Source organism: Labeo rohita, chromosome 21 (assembly GCF_022985175.1).
Source record: "Labeo rohita strain BAU-BD-2019 chromosome 21, IGBB_LRoh.1.0, whole genome shotgun sequence".
NCBI lineage: Eukaryota > Metazoa > Chordata > Actinopteri > Cypriniformes > Cyprinidae > Labeo > Labeo rohita.
The window spans coordinates 26,808,943-26,824,853 of NC_066889.1; the positions used below are offsets into that span (position 1 = coordinate 26,808,943).

Sequence of the window (15,911 nt, forward strand, 5' to 3'; positions counted from 1 at the left end):
TGTGACCTTGGACCACAAAACAGTCAAAAGTAGCAATAGCCAAAAATACATAGTATTTTTCTTTTATCCCAAAAATCATTAGGATATTAAGTAAAGATCATATTCCATTAAAGATATTTGGTAAATATATCTAAACTTCAGTTTTGATTAATAATATGCATTGCTAAGAACTTCATTTGGACAACTTTAAAGGTGATTTTCTCAATATTTTGATTATTTTGCACCATCAGATTTTCAAATAGTTGCATTTAACCAAATCCTATCATATCCTAACAAACCATACATCAATGGGAAGCATATTTATTCAGCTTTCATATGATGTATAAATCTCAATTTCAATAAAACTGACCCTTATGACTAGTTTTGTGGACCAGGGTCACATGTAATATGAATTACAGACACAATCATCTTTTGTTTTAAATTTTTATTCATTTTCCATCTGGTATGTACAGTACTCAGAGATTTTTAATAGCACCCCATGGCACTTTAAGACAAGAGTGGTATAATCTTTATTGATCAAAACTAATATTTAGCCACATTTTGTTATAATAATTATCCAATCTTTCATATCTAACAAAATTATCCCAAAACAATTTTGAAAATAATAGTTTGTATCTAGACTACACACTCTTCTGTAAACTACAGCACATAAAATGCTACAAAAAATTAAATTACATTAATATTCTAAACAAAAAGTCATATTTGACTATTTTTATACACCTCCAGTCCTCTAATGTATATACACACGAACAATACATTGAACATTTTTATTCACTATGAACGGATGTGGGCACCACAGTGTTTCGAACATGCTTCGAATATCATTTTGCATCCACTTATGAATGCTAACCTGTGTTAGAAATCACACATTAATATTACATTATTAGAGAACAGTGTTTTATATATGGCACAGTTATTTTGGTGCAATAAAAAAACAAATACTGATGATCAGGCAACCTGACTTTCAATGTCATGAATGAAAAATCCGGTTTAAAAACATCAAAATTGTAGTGTGCAATAAAGAAGCTTACACAAATCAATGAAATGAATGCACTTTAAGTACTTCAAATTAAAGTATCCCAATAAAGTAAACATAAAGAGCTCAAGTAGATTTGGATTTATGTGCTATTTTACATAAACCGATGAACTGGTCCAATGCTTCTTCAGGATGTAAAATGCATGGATACTAGAAAAAAAGATTGCAACCATGATTTGCAGTGAATCTTTTAAGACTGAACTGTTAAATTTGCTGATAATATAGTCATCATCAGGTCATCCAAGATGTAGATTAATTTGTTTCTTCATCAGATTTGCAGAAATGTAGCATTGCATCACTTGCTCACCAACGGATCCTCTGCAGTGAATGGGTGCCGTCAGAATGAGAGTCCAAACAACTTATAAAAACATCACAATAATCCACAAGTAATCTTGTGTGTAATCTTGGATTACTTGTGTGATGTTTTTATCAGATGTTTGGACTTTCATTCTGACGGCACCCATTCACTGCAGAGGATCCACTGGTGAGCAAGTGATGCAATGCTACATTTCTGCAAATCTGATGCATAAACAAACTCATCTACATCTTGGATGTTCTGAGGGTGAGTAAACTTTCAGCACATTTTAATTTGTGGGTGAGCTACTCCTACAAGTACCAGGACTGAAGGTTCAGGCACTAGGTGGCGCACTTCCTGTGTTTGGCTGTATGTCTGGCACTGCAGACACATGCATATGTCCATTATGAGTTTAAAGCAGGGTCCAAGTGTTTCAAAGCCCCTCCCACCAGGTGTAAACTACCTGTGATGAGGACGTGTATGTTTACAGCTTCTCGTAGTGGCGCAGCTTTCGCGCTTATGCTTGGTTTAACGGGTATGATGCATTTGTTTGGGTCTGACAGAACCGAGTCTCTTCCTTGACTGATCCACTGCAGGGCGCTGAGGATGCAGGGGAACACCAGCGTGTCACTGTGGCGTTCCGCAACCAATGGCAAACCGCCTCCGATCAGAAGTTCCGCCTCTGGCTTCTCCGCCTGGCCATTCAGAACGCGCCAGCTCTGCTGGTTGTCCAGGCATCGTGTGAGCATGTTCTCCACAGAAACGTTAAAGTTCTGTTGGTCTAAAGGACAGAGTATGTCACTGCATTGGCAAATAAATACTTTTTAATACAGCACACTAACCAAAATAAAATCTTGTGATTTAATCCATGTAAAACTATCACGAATCTCATTAAAACTCACAATAACAGCACAAGAGAGTAAATTCAAATAGTCTGATGTTAACATTTTGTGTGGTGAAAAACTAATAGTCTAAGAAGAAAATGCTCACAAATATTGGATATACACTACCAGTCAAGTTTTTGAACAGTACGATTTTTGATGTTTTTTATTTTACTTTAACGAAAGTCTCTTTTGCTCACCAAGCCTGCATTTATTTGATCTGAAGTACAGCAAAAACAGTAAAATTGTAAAATATTTTTACTATGTAAAATAACTATTTTCAATATGAATATATTTTAAAATGTAATTTATTCCTGTGATCAAACCCGAATTTTTAGCATAATTATTCCAGTCTTCAGTGTGACATGATCCTTCAGAAATCATTTTAATATGTTGATTTGCTGTTCAGGAAACATTTATCATCCTTATTATTATTATTATTATTATCATTATCAATATTTAAAACAGTTTTTAGGATTCTTTGTTGAATCTGAAATAAAAAGCTTTTGTAACATTATACACTACCATTCACAAGCTTGGAGTCAGTATAATTTTTTTTTTTTTTTGGGAAAGAAATTATAGAAATTAATACTTTTATTTAGCAAGGATGCTTTAAATTAATCGAAAGTGATAATAAAGACATTTATAATGTTACAAAATATTTCTATTTCAGATAAATGCTTTTCTTCTGTATGTTCTATTAATCAAAAACCTGAAAAAAAAAAAAAAAAAAAAAAATTCTACTTGGCTGCTTTCAACATAATAAAAACAAACGTTTTTTGAGCAGCAAATCAGCAATAGAATGATTTTTGAAGAGTCATGTGACTGGAGTAATGATGCTAAAAATTCAGCTTTGAAAATAAATTATATTTAAAAAAAAATATTTAAATAGAAAACTGTTATTTTAAATAAAAATATTACAGAATTTTACTGTTTTTGCTGTACTCTGGATCAAATAAATACAGGCTTGGTGAGCAGTAGAGACTTCTTAAAAAAAAAAAAATGTAATTTATAATAATGCAATTCAATACATAACTTGAATTACGTCTAATAAATTACATCCAAATAATATCCATTTTATATTATATTAAAGGATTCTCTGACTCTGCTGTATGTTTTGGCTAAAACATCTAAAAAGGCAAAATCATTTTGTTGCTCACTATTATCAATATCCTTCAGCCTTCATCAATCTTCATGCTAAAAGTTCAGTTCATGCCAAAAATGTTGTTAAATCACTTTTTAACAATGAATCTAGTCCTGAACCACTTTAAACATCTATCATCACCTCTCTTTGATTGACTAGATCTCAAATCATCTTCTGCGTCTGGATCTCTTACACAGGATGGTGTCTGGAAGCGTCTCTTACCTGCATTACAGGTGGCTATGGCCTCCGTGATGTTCGGACAGAACACGGCAAAATCAAAATGACAGGGCTAAAATAAAAAGAAAGCATTAGCATACATAACACGCAAACAAAAATCATGATTAAAAAGTGTGAAATGATAACTCACTACGAGCAGTTTGAGCATAGCAGCACAGTCTCTCTCTCCCGTAGCGTTGAATAAGAGGACCCTCACCACTGAACCACTACAAACACAAAGAACAATAAACAACAAAAATTACCACTGTCTGCTGATAGATGCAATTTGAGAACCACTGTTTGGCTCCACTGACTCCTGCATAGACAGCAACAAAAACAAAAATAACGACTTTATTCAACAACTTCTTCTCTATAGCGTCTTTGATCACATCACACCTCAAAGACACACAGAAGAGACAAAATTGTTGAATAAAGTTGTTATTTTTGTTTTTATTTGTGCACAAAGTATTCTCGTAGATTCAAAACATTCAAAACCATTTCATCAATGTCCTTACTATCTGTCTGGGCCACTCATGCTCCTTTTTTACTCAGACAAAAGAAGTCCTTCTCACCCTGCGTTTCTCTCATGTTGTGGTGTGACATCATTGAACCAGCGGACACAGGCCTGCATGCTGCGTGTGGTATGAGCTCCATCCAGGAAATACATCACAGGACCATGTTTTAGTGTCTGATTGCGGCCAGGCCACTCAGTCTCTGCAAGACCTGTGAAAACATCATATAAATATTAACTAACATTACTAAGTGCACTATGACCTTTCCAAGACATTTGCCATTTAGTGATTTTGTAACAGTAGTGATTCAATATCAGGACAAGTTTTAAAAAGGCTGGAGGTTGATATCTCAAAAGTAGCAAAAAAAAGGATCAACTTTAATTGTTGCTGCTTATGCAGGCTGTCTGCAGCTGAGGTCAAAAGTTTACATACGCCTTGCAGAATCTGCAAAATGTTAATTATTTTACCAAAAAAAAAGGGATCACACAAATGCATGTTATTTTTAATTTAGTACTGACATGAATAAGAGGTTTCACATAGGATGTCCACAAAAATTCCACAAGAGAAAATAATAGTTGAATTTTTAAAAATGACCCCGTTCAAAAGTTTACATACACTTGATTCTTAAAACTCTGTTGTTACCTAAATGATCCACAGATGTGTTTTTTTGTTTAGTGATAGTTGTTCATGAGTTCCTTGTTTGTCTTGAACAGTTAAAAATCCTTCAAGTCCCACAAATTATTTGGTTTTTCAGCATTTTTGTGTATTTGAACCCTTTCCAACAATGATTGTATGATTTTGAGATCCATCTTTTCACACTGAGGACAACTGAGAACTCATATGCAACTATTACAGAAGGTTCAAATGCTCACTGATACTTCAGACGGAAAAAAACATGCATTAAGAGCTGGGGGGTGAAAACTTTTGAACAGAATAAAGGTGTGTACATTTTTCTTATTTTGTCTAAATATAATTTTTTTTTTTTTCATTTAGTACTGCCCTTTAGAAGCGACAGAAGATACTAACATGTTTCCCAAAAGACAAAATAAGTTAAATTCACCCTTTGCTTCAAATTCAAAAGTTTTCACCCCCCGGCTCTTAATGCACCGTTTTTCCTTCTGGAGCATCAGTGAGTGTTTGAACCTTCTGTAATAGTTGCATACGAGTCCCTCAGTTGTCCTCAGTGTGAAAAGATGGATCTCAAAATCATACAGTCATTGTTGTAAAGGTTTCAAATACACAAAAATGCTGAAAAACCAAAGATTTTGTAGGACCTGAAGGATTTTTCTGAAGAACAGTGGGCAGTTTAACTGTTCAAGACAAACAAGAAACTCACAGCTATCACTAAACAAAAAAACACAGCTGTGAATCAAGCATATGTAAACTTTTGAACGGGGTCATTTTTATAAATTCGACTATTATTTTCTCTTGTGGACTATATGTAAACATCTATATGTAAATATCTTATTCAGGTCAGTACTAAATAAAAAATAACATGCATTTTGTATGATCCCTCTTATTTTGCTAAAATAATTAACATTTTGCAGATTCTGCAAGGTGTATGTATACTTTTGACCACAACTGTATGTAGGCAGCAGACATCAATGCAGTTCACTAGGTTTCACAACCGAGATTTTAACTGAGTTGTATAGTGTGTTTTTCCAGACCTTTGATCATTACAGGACTGGGCTGGAAGGCTGGAGCTGGACTCACACTGCTGAACTCTACCGGAGATGATGATGCAGGATCTGAGGAACAAACAGCTCATTAAAAACACAAACCGAGATCTGTGAACTAACCAACAAACAGTCAGAAACACACACACACACACACACACAGGAAATGTCTCTGCAGCCAGGTGTGTGAGAGCTGTAAAGCCAGAGAAGCATTACTGTGCTGATGTTGACCAGCTAGACCCAACCTGAGTGAACCTTCGCTCTCATACTCCTCCAGATCAGGACACACCGACAACGAACACTGAGAGAGAGAAATACAGATCAGTGTGAGCACATTAACTGCATTCTGAATTGTGTATTTGAAGAGCATGTCTGTAGTTCTTACCCCAGTTTCTTCTGCTCGTTCTTGAAGCACCTTCATCGGCCCATCAGGCTGTTTGACTGTGAACGCAGGAACTCCTGGCTGCACAAAACACATTCACTGAAAACTTTCTGAAAACATGGAACATTTTGAATTCTTTTTCACACAACACCCACAAATATTCACCTTAAAAATCCCTCCTTTCTGCCAGGCAATTTTCTCAATGGTGTCTCCTAGTATGCTGGTGTGATCTATCCCCAAAGAGGAGATGCCACACACCCAAGGACGCCTAGGAAAAACATTTCAATAAATTAAAAGTGACATATCAGATTTTCATGATTTTTCCATGTTTAAGTGCTATAATCAGGTCCCAAGTGCTCTACCAACCCAGAAAAAGTGATAAAGGACAACCCAGTAACTTTGTTTTGGTAAGCCTTTTTCTGCAAGCATGTAAAAAAATGAGTGTGTCAGATTTCGCTGCCTTTGTGACATCTACCTACAGCTGTGTCATTTTGCTTTTGCAAGCAACAACAGTGTACCAGTTCTAACACCATGGCATAAATTTTGGTTTGGCATAACTGTTCTGTCGTTGGCTGCACAGATGAGCACAGAACACTATTAGCACTGGATTTATAGATTTATTTACTGTATATTACGCTGATGCCACACAGATCAAATATAAACATGCAATGTCTTTCACAGCTGTTTACCTTCACAGACATAACCCACTGTTTTTGTAATTTCTGTGTGTTTTTAACATAACCTTGTGTGCATTTGACAGTTCAAGGACATGAAATGAAAGAGAACTTAGTAGATGAGTTTGTTTCTTTATCAGATTTGGAAAATTGTAGCATTGCATCACTTGCTTTTCACTGTATCCTCTGCAGTGAATGGGTGCCGTCAGAATGAAAGTCCAAACAGCTGATAAAAACGTCACAATAATCCACAAGTAAACCACACCACTCCAATCCATCGATTAACACCTTGTAATGGGATAATCTGGGTGTTTTTAAGAAATGAATCCATCTTTAAGACATTTTTAAATTTAAACCGTTCTGAAACTGAGTGTGGCCAAAATACCAGTCCATAATCCATAATAAGTCCATCTTCTGTTGTCCTCCTACATCTAAATCCACCCACATAATTTGTTTATAACTGGTTTGGAGTGTTTTCGGTTGAAATTGTGCTTGATCTGTGCATATTTCTCACCTTATTCAGAAAAGATGAAGTTAAAAATTCCTTAATGATGGATTTGTTTCTTACCAACACACAACTTTTCACTTCACAAGATGTTAACTGATGGACTAGAGTGGTGTGGATTACTTGTGGATTATTGTGATGTTTTAATCAGCTGTTCAAACTCTCATTTCGACAGCACCCATTCACTACAGAGGACAGATTGGCGAGCAAGTGATGCATGCAACTAAACTAGTAAATGTGTTTTTGAATAAAAATAAGGTTGTCATTATTGGCTCTTATTTAGCATGAGATCAAATAAAATGCAGAATGAGATGATTTCTTGATTTTCATGACCATTGATTGGTTCATCTAGTCAATCAGGATCATGACTCATGAAGAATGCTGATCAGTGATTGGCTGATACGAGAGGAATGTGTCACGCTTGAATTATGAAAAGCCAGACGAATGGAGATTAAATGGAGGTCACACTAGAATAATGTGGCACAAAGAGAGTATTAGACACGCTACACTGAAGCAGATGGGAGGGAGACAGTAAAAACTCAGAATCCCAAGGCCGAATAGTGCTGCGATACCTGATAATATTGGTGCAGTCATATGCTCCACCAATCCCAACCTCAATGACGGCCAAATCAACCTGAACAGAGGCAGAGACATTTGGTCAAGGTTTATAATAAAGCAAAAAGTATAATAAAGTATAAATGATCTTGGAGACAAACATAAGTAGGTTTTATTACAGGTTCAACTGTTGCAATAATATGATTAATACTCAGGTAAAACCCATTAGTAATGTTACTCACCTTCTCCTGCAGAAAGACATGGAAGGCCAAGATGGTAAGAAAGCGGAAATAAGCAGGCATGCTGCCGCCATGAGCATCCTGAAAACACATAATACGACAAAAAAGATCTTTTATAGCTTTGAATATCACATATAATGGCTGCACATTTCCATTTATGAAGATGCATGCATGCAGATATTTTAGGATCTGGTGTCTGAACAAACAGTACTGTTTCCATCCTCACATGATTGACATGCTGTTGCGATTATGCAATTACATGACCAGACGCCTTGCGTTTACACTTAACACAATTAACATGGAACAGAAGCACGTGTGGTAGAGCAGCCAGCAGGAAACACGCACTTCTTTTAACAGGAATTAAAGCATTAAAACTCAAGACTTCCTCACAAGTACACAAATGCATGAAAAAAATTTGTACATGTGCGAAAGGAAGATGGCTGAAAGTGGCATCATATTTTTTCTTTATTTTACAAAAGCACAAAGTTGTTACAAAATCAAAATGCTTAATCGTTATTAACATACTGCCGTGATATTATGCCAAACAATTTGTTTTATTGTGGATATTGCGAATGCGAGTGAAGTACAAAACCAGTTTTACATAATAAATTATATTTTGGCATTCAAATACATCTTGAAAATAGAAACATTTGGGTTTGGGTCATTTGAGAGACCCAACGTTAGTTTCAGTTTCACATTAGCCTAAATTTCACGTTGCCATCAGGTCTGTTTTTGAATGTAAAAATAAAATGCGACTTAACATAATAGGCCTAACTTTACGCGATTTATCTTTCTGTTTTCTCAAAAATAAAATGTTATTTTATTTTAACCATCCAGCAAATGTTTTAATTTTTGGTTGATAAATCAATGAAAAAAAATTATTACCTTTTAAACCGTTTAACTGATTGTATTAATTAGTCAACAAATAGAAAGAAAAAAGTGTGCAACAAGCAGCTAGTATGAAGAGTTTTGGTTCATTTTTGTGCTGCGTGAAAGGAAGATGGCTGAAAGCGGCATATTTTTCTTTATTTTACAAAAGCACGAAGTTGTATTTGATTATTTGTATAACTAGGAGTCATTTCCACTGTTAGAAGGAAAAAAGAAATAAATAAAGCGATTGTGAATAGCCTATCCTATGTTTATAGCTCTTGTAAACATTTCGCATCAGCATCAGGTCTGTTTCTGTCAAAAACAATTTTATTTTAACCATCCAGCAAACATTTTAAAATATTTTGATAAATCACATTTTAAACCGTTTAACTGATTGTATTAATCAGTTGAAATTCTTTCTGCCATTTATCAGTTAACTAGTTAAAATGAGCAACCCTATCTGGTATATAAACAGCTTGGGAAGGCGTTTGAGTAGTGACCGAGTATACTGACTTAAAAATACCATCCGTCTCACCTTTGTCTCCTCCAGTCGACAATACACCTGCCAGAAGTATTTGGTGAAAAGCTCTTTTCCTATTGGCTGCCCGTTGATTCTGATTCGCTCTCTCACTTGTACCAAATGAGGTGAACTAAAGACAACACAGAAAACAAACAACACACAAATCAAGCTATACAATAAAGATAACATGGTAAATGTAAAGATTTTACTACAATGTTTGTTTAAACCCTAAAAGGTCTTGCTGTGAACAATGGTCAATGATTATGTAAATCATTAAGCTTGAGTTAAAGTTCAAGAAAACCTGGGACAGAATGATTACATCATTTGCATGGTAATACTAACGCAACACATCAGAGAGCTGGTTTATCTGAGTGGACAGATGAAGCAAAGTTCAGAACTCACATGTATGTGAATGCATGAATAAACAGTTACGCAAGACTGATTTAAAAACCCTGCCGCTCCTACAACCAAGGAATGACTATAAACACAGTTTATATCCAAACACCCGAATTGTTTTGACTAATTATAATACCTGTAGAATCCAGTCCGCAAGCCATAGTTTCTCAAAATCTGTTCTGTAAAGGCACATGTTGAACCCTGGAAAAAATTAAACGATAATTTAAGTATTTCATTCACTTTTATAACTTGATTGAGCGCTTAATTGCACAGCGAACAGGTTTACCTTTCCTTTTGTTCCAGTTACGTGAATAATATTGAGACGATCAAGTTCTTCTACCTGAGGACAAACAGAACATAGTGCATTTTGAATGGTTATTTACAAAACTTTTATTTTAATTAAAATACGGATGTGAACGCGTTTTAACAAGTTGAGACGAGGAAGAACCTGTTTTCACGATGCAAAGTACAGTTTAGCTGTTTTTGGTTGCACTCACAGTTAAGCGTATACTGACTATTTATAATGGCTTTAAATATGTTTTATAAGTTACAAAAGCTATACACTTTTAATCATTTCTAATTTATTATATTTTGAGTGTTTTGTTTTTAACTTAATTGTTAAATCATTTGAAACGCCTAGACTGTTCATTTGTTAAAAATCTTTTGTTTTGTGCCTGTCAAATAGCAAAAAATAAGGCAATAATGAAACAAAATTAAGTACTTTTTGTTAAAAATCTTTTGTTTTGTGTCTGTCAAACTGCAAATTACAATTAAAAAAAACTTCACTTCATTTTGTTTCATTATTTCTTTTCATTTGTTAAAAAACTTTAATTTTGCGTCAAATTGCAAAAAAGGGAAATAATTTAACAAATTAAACAAATTTAAGACTTTTCATTTGTTAAAAATATTGTTTTGTGTCTGTCAAATTGCAAAAAATAAAAGGAAATAATGAAACAAATTTAAGTACTTTTTTCATTTGTTAAAAATAATTTTGTCTGTCAAATTGCAAAACAAAAACCAAATAATGAAAAAAAGTATTTTTGATTTGTTGAAAATGTTTAGTTTCGTGTCAGTCAAACTGCAAAAAAGGAAATAATTTAAGTACTTTACATTCATTAAAAATCTTGTTTTGTGTCTGTCAAATTGCAAAACAAAAAAGCAAATAATGAAACAAAATTAGATACTTTTGATTTGTTAAAAATCTTTAGTTTTGTGTCAGTCAAATTGCAAAAAAAGGAAATAAATAAACAAATTTAAGTACTTTTCGTTTGTTAAATGGTTTTGTGTCTGTCAAATGGCAAAAAAAAAAATTAAACCAAAGGAAGTACTTTTTATTTGTTAAAAATATTGTTTTGTGTCTGTCAAATTGCAAAACAAAAACCAAATAATGAAAAAAAATGAGTATTTTTGATTGTTAAAAATCTTATGTTTTGTGTCTGTCAAATTGCAAAAAAAAAAAAAAACAAACAAAAAAAATCAACAAAATTAAGCACTTTTTTGTTAAGTATTTAATTATCCAAAATGTAGGCACAAAATTTGATGTACGTCAGTTCAAATTTTACAAAAACATCAAGTAAATGAAATACAGATTTTGAAGTTGCAAATAAAAGCAAACAATGAAACAAAACTAAAAGTTCCTTTCATTTGGAAAGTATTTACTGAAATCATCCTAAAATAGGCAGTACCACAGGCTTATTTTAAAATGCTAAAGCATTTTACTTAGAAATGCATGCACAAACAATGAAATTTAACTACTTTATGACACTGACGTTCAAAAATTCAAATCATTTTTACATTTTTTTTTTTTTTTTACTTAATGAAAAAAAAAAAAAATGAAAATTGAAATTGTGTGTATATATGTGCACTATCCGCTCACTAAGCTATCAAACAAATTTCTTTATCAGGCAAGGATAAATGGTTATTGGCTGAGACTGATATCAAAGCTGTCAAATAATGGCTGATTGACTGACATAATTAACGGTCTATCATTTGAGCAATGCAGTTAACGTGACATACAATGACACATACTGTAATTTAATGGTTTTAGTCACTCCAATCATGAGTATTTCAGTGTTGTGTAGCAGTTTTTAATACCTTGAGTCCTGCACGCTGGAGGAAGCCTCTCATGGCCTGCAGCTGGAGCTGAGGATGACCTCTCTCTCTCTTCACCTGCTCCAGAGCGCTGGCGTTCGTCTGGAGGGTGTTAAGGGTGCAAATCGCATCCTGGAAGACATTCATAACGCTACAGCTGAGTCTCATGCCATTTCAAACACCATCCAATGGAGCGAGACAACCAGCTCTGGAGCTTGTGAAACGCTCATGTTTACATCCAACGCAGATTTATCTCGCAATATAAGCGCTGGAGTTGATATTCAGAGAATAGCCTGAAGTCCAAATGAGACTTTAGCCTCTACAAACTGAGGCTTTACTCTTTCTTTACCAAAAAAAAATGAACTTCTGAACTCTTTCATAATAATTAGTCAATGTTTAGCCAGAATATTTGGTTTATGTAGTACAATTTCATTACACCTGGTAAATGAAAACTAAATACGTGTTATTGCTGAATGTTTTGGTTGGTTGTAAAAGTGATTTGCACATGCATATTGACAATCACTTATTAACGAAACAGAACTTGCGTGACTAGTCAAGTAAGATGAGGCAAATCTAGTCCTGACCATGACAAATCTGAGGAAATCTCAGAAAAAAAAAATACATTTTTGAATCTAAGATATGCAAGTAGTTTAATAAATGTGAATATTAAAATACTTCCATTATGCTCTTTAAAAAAAACTTCTACTATTCTATATACACTACCAGTCAGAAGTTTTTTAATGTTTTCTGCTCCCCAAGCCTGCATTTATTTGATTTAAAATGCAGCAAAAGCAGTAATATTGTGAAATATTTTTACTATTTAAAATAACTGCTTTCTATTTTAATATATTTTAAAATGTAATTTATTCCTGTGATCAAAGCTAATTTTTAGCATCATTACTCCAGTCTTCAGTGTCACATGATCCTTCAGAAATTCTAATGACACTTTTTTATTATTAACAAAATTTGAACAGTTGAGTACATTTTTTTCAGCATTCTTTAATGAATATAAAGATCCAAAGATCAGCATTTATCTCAAATAAAAAGCTTTTTCGAAGGAAAGAAATTATAGAAATTAATACTTTTATTAAGCAAGGATGCTTCAATTGAGTGATGATAAACATTTATAATGTTACAAAATATTTCTATTTCAGATAAATGCTGTTCTTTTAAACTTTTTATTCATTAAAGAAACCTGAAAAAAATTCTCCTCAGCTGTTTTCAACATAATAATAATAAATGTTTTTTGAGCAGCAAATCAGAACATTAGAATGATTTCTGAAGGATCATGTAACTGTAATGATGCTAAAAATTCAGCTTTGAAATCACAGAAATAAATTATACTTTAAAAGATATTCAACTAGAAAGCAGTTATTTTAAAGTCAAAATATTTCACATTTTTACTGTTTTTACTATATTCAGATCAAATAAATGCAGCCTCAGTGAACAGAAGAGACTTCTGTATATATATAAAAAAAAAAAAAAAACATTAAAAATCTTACTGTTAAAAAACTGACTGGTACTGTATATTAAATACAAAATATGTATTTAAGAAATAATTTCTGCATTTTGTCAATATTCCAAATGTCAATAAATCGTTTATGACACCAACTAATAATACTTGGTCAGATTTTACCTCTACTGTATCAACTGTCACCTAATTATCTAATAAACATAAACATAAGTGTCACAACAAGCTTAATAATGAATGAAATTATTACCTTCTAGACTCACACTGGTATATAATCGTCAGTTATGGCTGCCTGAGCACATGGCCTTTATGAAAGTATGCAGAATATATGGCAAGCTGTTTTGACAGCTACTGCTTCAACTATCAAACATCTATTTCTATCTTAATACTTTATAATAACCATTAAATAATCCAGCTGTGACGTTTTTACACAATTACTCATTACATACTAGCAATTCTTTGCTAACATATAAACCGCGGCAACTTTCTATTAATTTGTTATTGGTAAAAATATACAGTTTGTTATCAGCAGCAGCTTGTAACTACTTAAAAAAATGACTAGAATAAAAAAAACACGTAGTATCTCATAAATAAATGGTAATAACATTTAAAAGTTTGTTATGGCTAACTTTGTTCGGCTTGCCATACTTATATGCGCTGACCTCAACGGAACGCACACTTCGCGGAAAAATTTGCCGCTCTTTGACTTTAAACTCTAACGGCTGATGTAACAGCCGTCACTTATGAATCAGACACGTGCGTTGAATTAACGGCGTTATTTCAACGGAGCCCCAAAATAAAACTTCCAGCACAAGTCCAAAACAAAATTGCACAAGTTTACCATTCATTGTTAATAATTAACAAACATACGTAAACATATGGACTCAAGAGTGCTTTACCTGATAGTCCATTCTTCGGAACCGCGGAGCCGCTTTGGTACTGGAGAATCTCACTGACAGTTCGGCGATTTTGGTCCAGTGTCGGTTACGCGCGGGGACCTCGGTACACGCGCGTAAACGCTCCAGCACGCGGAACAGACGCAGCATGGTGACCCGGAGACTACAGGAAGCAGCTCCAAATTTGGGGAGTTTTCCTGTCAATATGGAACTCTAGCGTCATGCCACGCCTCCTCTTTGCTCGCCATACGGATTTCACTACTGTTTACTACTGCCAGTGCAAGTGACAATTTAGTGCATTCGATTTAAATAAAGAGTGTCGATTTGTGATTCGATGAAGGCGGTTTACAAGTCAAGAGGCTGCAGAAAGCGGGTTGTTGAGTCTTCGTAACATTTCCAGTTCGCTGTCGATTCAGAGCACAGCAGACTTCCTGTTTTAACCAGGTTGCGTGTTCATGAGCTCAGAGAAATGCGTCGCGCTGCACAGGTGCATGTTAAAAAACTGGATTTCTCTGGGTTGCCATGCAGTGCTGCTGAAACGCTTCTCACGTGTCAGCTGTCTTCAACAGCCAGCGCACACATTGTACTGCGCATGCGCGCTCCTAATTTTAACGACGCAGCAACGCCACCTACTGGATTAAAAAGCGTAATTTATAAGGGTTGTCATATAAATCAAAGTAGGGCTCAGACAGGGGCGTCGCTAGGGCTAATGTTTTACTTCAGCCCCGAATGTTCTGCGTGTCTTTTTAGGAATGAACGGGGCGGACGCGCGGTTTCTTTACTTGTAATACTGATGAGGACATAAATACATTAACAACATCTCCAGAACTGCTCTGAGAGTCACTTCATGAGCATTTCACTGTTTCATTTGAGTAAAACAAGCGTCAAATATACACACAGAAATTTACAGGTATTCACAGCAACCCGTCAAAGTAAAAGTTCGGTTTACCTTCATTAAATATTCAGTATAATGTACGTGCCTGCTACTACTACTACTATTAATTAATTAATTAATTAATTAATATTTATACAATTTTTTCACATAATATTTTTTTCCGTGTTTTAAAAATAGTAAATCCCCTTTATTTGCCAAAAATAAAATCATTTTCATTAGAAGATCAATTTATTTAATATTTTATACCTCCATTTAATAACCAGAAAAATACACAACACAGAATTCCATAAGGCTATTGTAAAAATAAATAACAGTTGTTTTTATGCATTCAAATAAACAGACATGCTAAAACATATTTGGTAATAATAAAACGTAAGTTGAGGAAAAAATAAAACATTTCATGGGGTCCTAAACATGTAATTTTTCTTAACTTTTGATAAATTGACGGTAAATTTTATAAGATTCATGGTTTTAATTAATTACACATGATTAATTACATTTTGATTAATAAAATTAAATTTAACCATTAAAAAGAAGTCCAGAAAAATTAAAACAGAAAACGGAATAAAAAAAAAAAACAAATAGGAAAAAAAATAGGGCCCTATTTTTGCATGCAACTATATATTTGCTACAGTTAAGAATACATCTTCAAATTTA

At 33.9% G+C, this 15,911-nt stretch overlaps 1 protein-coding gene across 2 annotated transcripts; it reads right to left on the reverse strand.

Annotated features, from left to right (window-relative positions):
- Positions 1-409: 409 nt before the first annotated feature.
- fpgs (folylpolyglutamate synthase) lies at positions 410-14,927 on the reverse strand. Of its 2 annotated transcripts, XM_051093651.1 has the most exons (15): positions 14,363-14,927; positions 11,996-12,124; positions 10,188-10,241; positions 10,038-10,102; positions 9,521-9,635; positions 8,119-8,196; positions 7,894-7,955; positions 6,308-6,410; positions 6,146-6,223; positions 5,920-6,061; positions 5,752-5,847; positions 4,145-4,295; positions 3,724-3,799; positions 3,579-3,645; positions 410-2,112 (listed from the first exon to the last, which is right to left on the reverse strand). In XM_051093651.1, the coding sequence occupies exons 1-15, from the start codon at positions 14,507-14,509 to the stop codon at positions 1,736-1,738; spliced, it is 1,740 nt and encodes a 579-aa protein (XP_050949608.1). In that variant the 5' UTR covers positions 14,510-14,927; the 3' UTR covers positions 410-1,735. The 2 variants fall into 2 exon arrangements, with proteins under 2 accessions (XP_050949608.1, XP_050949609.1); XM_051093652.1 differs by lacking the exon at positions 14,363-14,927 and having other exon boundaries at positions 5,914-6,061; positions 11,996-12,318.
- Positions 14,928-15,911: the final 984 nt, after the last annotated feature.